Source organism: Eimeria necatrix, genomic scaffold (assembly GCF_000499385.1).
Source record: "Eimeria necatrix Houghton genomic scaffold, Enh_scaff670, whole genome shotgun sequence".
Classification (NCBI taxonomy): domain Eukaryota; phylum Apicomplexa; class Conoidasida; order Eucoccidiorida; family Eimeriidae; genus Eimeria; species Eimeria necatrix.
Genome location: NW_013651725.1, coordinates 11,908 through 16,907, shown reverse-complemented (window position 1 = coordinate 16,907; position 5,000 = coordinate 11,908). Strand labels below are relative to the sequence as shown.

The 5,000-nt window shown below is 49.9% G+C and overlaps 1 protein-coding gene across 1 annotated transcript in view; it reads left to right on the top strand.

Annotated features, from left to right (window-relative positions):
- Positions 1-2,950: 2,950 nt before the first annotated feature.
- The window catches only part of ENH_00069780 (hypothetical protein, conserved), a gene marked incomplete at both ends in the record, with an annotated part of 2,103 nt that continues 53 nt past the window's right edge, over positions 2,951-5,000 (top strand). Inside the window, 4 exons of the mRNA XM_013577495.1 lie at positions 2,951-2,969; positions 3,243-3,311; positions 4,328-4,428; positions 4,637-5,000. The exon at positions 4,637-5,000 is cut by the window's right edge and continues 53 nt beyond it. Of these exons, the coding sequence (XP_013432949.1) occupies positions 2,951-2,969; positions 3,243-3,311; positions 4,328-4,428; positions 4,637-5,000 (553 nt within the window). The remainder of the gene's footprint in view (positions 2,970-3,242; positions 3,312-4,327; positions 4,429-4,636) is intronic.

Below are 5,000 nucleotides of genomic sequence, written 5' to 3'. Positions count from 1 at the left end.
ATATATAGATAGATAGATAGTCAGTTAGCTAGCTAGCTAGCTAACTGGCTAGCTAGCCAGCTAGCTAGCTGGCTAGCGGGCTAGCTGCCTGGCTAGCTGCTTAGCTAGCTAGGAAGGGCGAGCGCCAGCTGCCCAGCTAGCTGCCTGGCTAGCTGCCCAGCTAGCTGCCAAGCTGGCTGCTCAGCCAGCTGCCCAGGTAGCTAGCTAGCTAGCTAGCTAGCTAGCTGCCTAGCTAGCTTGCTAGCTAGCTGCCTAGCTAGCTCGCCGGAAAGCTAACTAATCACCTAGCCAGCTAGCTAGGTGTGCAACTAGCCAAGTGGGTAGTTGTACAGTTCTAGGTAGCTAGCTGGCTAGCTGGCTAGCTTGCTAGCTAGCTAGCTAGCTAGCCATGGCAAGTTTGCATTGAGGGATGTGGGGCTGTAGCGGCTGGCGATTTGAGGTGTACGTACACCGCAGCTAGCTGTGGAGGCTCATGTGCAGCATTTAAAATCTTTCATTTAATTAAAAGATTGTTGAAGTGTTTTATAATTTAATCAATTAACATTTTTTGAATTCCAAGATGAAGTGGGAATCGGCCAAAAGCAGCAGCAGCAGCAGCAGCAGCAGCAGAATCACTACCAGCAGCAGCAGCAGCAGCAGCAGCAGAATCACTACCAGCAGCAGCAGCAGCAGCAGCAGCAGACGCATTAACAGCAAGAACAGCAGCATTAGCTGCAAGAGCAACAGCAGAAAGAAGAGCAGGAGCACCAGCAGCATCAACAGCTGCAGCAGCAGAATTACTAGCAGCAGCAACAACAGCAGCAGCAGCAGCAGCAACAGCAGCAGCAGCAGCAACAGCAGCAGCAGCAGCAGCAGGATTGGCAGATTGAATAAAATGGGACCTTGGAAGCCTTTTGGCATTTAATAAAAGATGCCACTGAGCTGCTAAAAGCGAAACCCAAATATAATAAATAATAAAAAGAAAATAAAAAGATTTAAATGCCAAAAGTCTTTAAATGCAAAAAACAAGAAATGCAAATATTACCGCCGCGAGCTGTACATACACTCCAAGCGCATGCAGGTGCCGGCCGCCTCAAAACGCCAATTTTGCAAATAAATGAAAAACAAATAAATAAATAATAAATAAATTAATTAATTAATTAATTAATTAATAAATAACAAATAGTAATTAAATAAAGTGCTTTGGAGGCCTTAAAGAAGAACTAGGAAAATAAATTCGCTCGAGTTGAGCGAAGCAAATGAAGTGTACATACACCTGAAATCTTTCTCCGATGCGGAGCTGTCGATACACCTCAAGTTGACAAAGGGCTGCACCTTCTTTTTAAGACCCTTTAGAAGTATTTAAAATAAATTTAAATGAAATAAAAATAAAAATGTTTTTGCAAAAGTTTTTGAAGAAGACGTTTTAAAAAGGCATTTTCGGGCTGTTTTCAGGTGTCTGTACACCCCAGAGTGCACACCCATTTTGTTTAATTTCTTTTCCCCTCGGACTTTTGCAAAATGGTAATAAAGTGCCCAGCTAGCTAGCTAGCTAGCTAGCTAGCTAGCTAGCTAGCTAATTAAATGGCTAGCCAGCTAGCTAGCTGATTAAATGGATAGCCAGCTAGCAGGCTAGCTAGCTAGCTAGCTAGCTAGCTAGCTAATTGGCTAGCTAGCTAGTTAGCTAGCTAGCTAGCCGTGCCTGACCGGCTAGCGCAGGCTGGCTGGCTAGCTGCGGCTAGCTAGCTAGCCAGCTAGCTAGCTAGCTGCCGAGAGCCACGTAGCCACGTCTACTCGCTGGCAGCCGGCTAGCTGCAGCTAGCTAGCTACTCGCAGGCAGCTAGCCGCGGCTAAGTGAAGCTAGCTAGCTAGCTAACTGCAGCTAGCCGCAGCTAGCTGAAGCTAGCTAGCTAGCTAGCTGCAGCCAGCCGCAGCTATCTGAGGCTAGTTGGCTAGCTAGCTAGCTGTGGCTAGCTAGCTGTGGCTAGCTGGCTAGCCGCGCGCAGCTAGCCATGTAGGGCTAGCGGAGGCGAGCAGCTAGCTGTGAGTGCCAGCGGCTAGCTAGGCCACGCTTTAGGGCTAATTTCGTGAACAAAGGGCCTGCGGTTTAGGGTTTAGGGTTTAGGGTTTAGGGTTTAGTGTTTGAGGTTTGGGGATTAGGGTTTAGGGTTTAGGGTTTAGCAGCCACACGGGGCCTCAAGCTAAAGCGGCTCGAGTTTGGGCGGATTGATGTTGTCTTATATTCATTAGTGTATTTACTTCTAGGGTTTAGGGTTTAGGGTTTAGGGTTTAGGGTTTAGGGGTTTCGGGTGTATGTACACCCGGGGGCCCTAGGTGTCGTCAGCCCCAGGCGGTTCTGTCTTTCTGTCTGCATGCAAAATAAAGTAAAATAAATAAATAAAAAGATAAAACTCTTTTAAAACAATTAAATTTATATTTTTATTTTCATTTGCTTCTTTTTTCCCGCGTTTATAGCCCCAGAAGCGCCAAACCCTAAACCCTAAACCCTAAGCCCTAAACCCTCATCTGCATGCGTGCTCTCTTTGCTTCAATTAAAAAGGCCCAATCGAAGTTATTGCTTTGGGGGCCCCCTTGTCATTGGGGGCCCCCTTAGCTGCTGCACCCCCTGTAGACCCTAAACCCTAAACCCTAAACCCTAAACCCTAAACCCTAGGCCCTAAACCCTAGCTCGTGTCTGGGGCTTCGCCCCCCGCCCTGAGGCCCCCCGCGAGGGTTTAGGGTTTAGGGTTTAGGGTTTATGAGCTTTCTACGCCAACGCCGGGCTAGAGGCCTGGGGGGCCCCCAGGGGGCCCCCTGGGGGCCCCCCGAGGGGCCCCCGGGGGCCCCCAAAGGGTTTCAGGGTTCAGCAGCTGACGAGGGTTTAGGGGCCCCCCATGAGGGTTTGAAGAAAAGAAAACCCTCGAGGCTTTTTGTGCTTTCTTGTTACACTGCAACTTTATCTTTGCTGTTTATGGCCTGCGCCATAGGAGGTCTGTTCGCGAGGGTTTAGGGTTTAGGGTTTAGGGTTTAGGGTTTAGGGTTTAGGGTTTGACGGGGGGATGGGGTTTGGGGCGTCGGGCACGACGGCGAGGCTGGGGTTTAGGGTTTAGGGTTTAGGGTTTGCCGCGCTGGACCTCCCCAGAGGGTTTGGCTCGGCTGTTCCTGCCCTGAGCCTTCGCAGCTTTGTTCAACCAAGGGTTTAGGGTTTAGGGTTTAGGGTTTAGGGTTTAGGGTTTAGGGTTTGCTGTTCTGAGCTGCTGCAGGTTGTTTTCTGGGAATTTATATTTCGACCCCCCAGCTGCGGCCAGTTGAGGCCGACCCAGCCGACACAAGTAAACCCTAAACCCTAAACCCTAAACCCTTACGGGTCTCAGTGTGTTTGTGTGTCTCGGGTCTAGGGTTTAGGGTTTAGGGTTTAGGGTTTAGGGTTTAGGGTTTGGGCGTGCAGGTTCGACTGGGGAGTTGACGGTGGGGGCTGATGGCAGCACTTTGCTGCTGTTTGGAACTTTAGTTTTTACTTTTAGGGTTTTGAACTTTTCATCTTTTTCTCTTTCCTTCAAAGTCGAGGGTTTTGACATTTACTATTACCCCATTGGGGCTTCTCGCCAGTGCCTCCTTTACCACGGAGGTCCAAACCCTAAACCCTAAACCCTAAACCCTAAACCCTAAACCCTCGGGGGCGCGCCTGGCCCGAGCTGGCCCTCGCGCCAAACCCTAGCGAGCCCTACAGCCTGAAAAACCCTAAACCCTAGCACACCCTAAACCCTAGCAAACCCTAACCCTAGTAAACCCTAAACCCTAGTAAACCCTAAACCCTAGCAAGCCCTAACCCTAGTAAACCCTAAACCCTTGGAATCGTAGTGAATCCCTAATAAACCCAAGTAAACCCTCATAAACCCTAGAAGACCCTAAACCCTAGACCCTAGGCCTGGGTCCCTAATAAACCCTATAAACCCTAGTAAACCCTCATAAACCCTCGTAAACCCTAATAAACCCTAGCAAAAGCTGAAAACCCTAATAAGCCCTCATAAACCCTAGAAGCTTCTAGCAAACCTTGTCAAGTTTTGTCGCCTCCTCCTAAACCCTCGAAACCCCAATAAACCCTAATAAACCCTAGTAAACCCTAGTAAACCCTAATAAACCCTAGTAAACCCTAGTAAACCCTCATAAACCCTAGTAAACCCTAGTAAACCCTCATAAACTCTAGTAAACCCTAGCGAACTCCACTAAACCCTAATGACCCCTAAACCCTAGCACAGGCGCGGGTGGCAGCCACAGACGCCTGCAGCAGCAGCAGGGTTTTTCCAGGGTTTAGGGTTTAGGGTCTAGGGTTTAGGGTTTTGCGCAGGCACTCTTCTTGACAGCAGCAACCCGGCTCTGAGCCGCCGCGAGAAATTCGGGATGCCCACAAACCATCCCTGGGTTTATTTCTCCGAGCCCGACAATGAGGTTAGGGTTTAGGGTTTAGGGTTTAGGGTTTAGGGTTTAGGGTTTGGGGTTTAGGGTTTGGGTTTGTAAACGCTTTTTCCGGCGCCCACATTTTCAAAAAAGTGTCTTGTGTGGCTGGGCGCTTGCGCAGGCCGCGTCGCGTAGGGCTTAGGGTTTAGGGTTTAGGGTTTAGGGTTTAGGGTTTAGGGTTTAGGGTTTGTGGCTGCAGGTGTTGGTGCGTCCGGCGGAGTCTCAGGAAGGGTCTGTGGGTGTTTTGTCGCTGCCAGCGCGTTTGGGTTTGCGAATAGACCCCGCAGCTACTGCTGCTGCTGCTGCTGCTGCTGCTGGCGCTGCTGCTGCTGCTGCTGCTGCAGCGCAGCAGCAGCAGCTGCTGCAGCAGCTGAAGGCGCTCGCAGACGACTGCGCGGCCTACGGAGTTCTGCTGCTGGGGGTCGAAATCACCGACGCCAAAACCCTTTCTTTTATTGCCAAAGTCCAAAACCCTGGACCTCTTCAAATAATTCAAGCAGTGAAGTGCAAAGTGACTTCGGAGGCTCAAACGGCTCTCGCTGCAGTCAGTCGTTCCTACACTT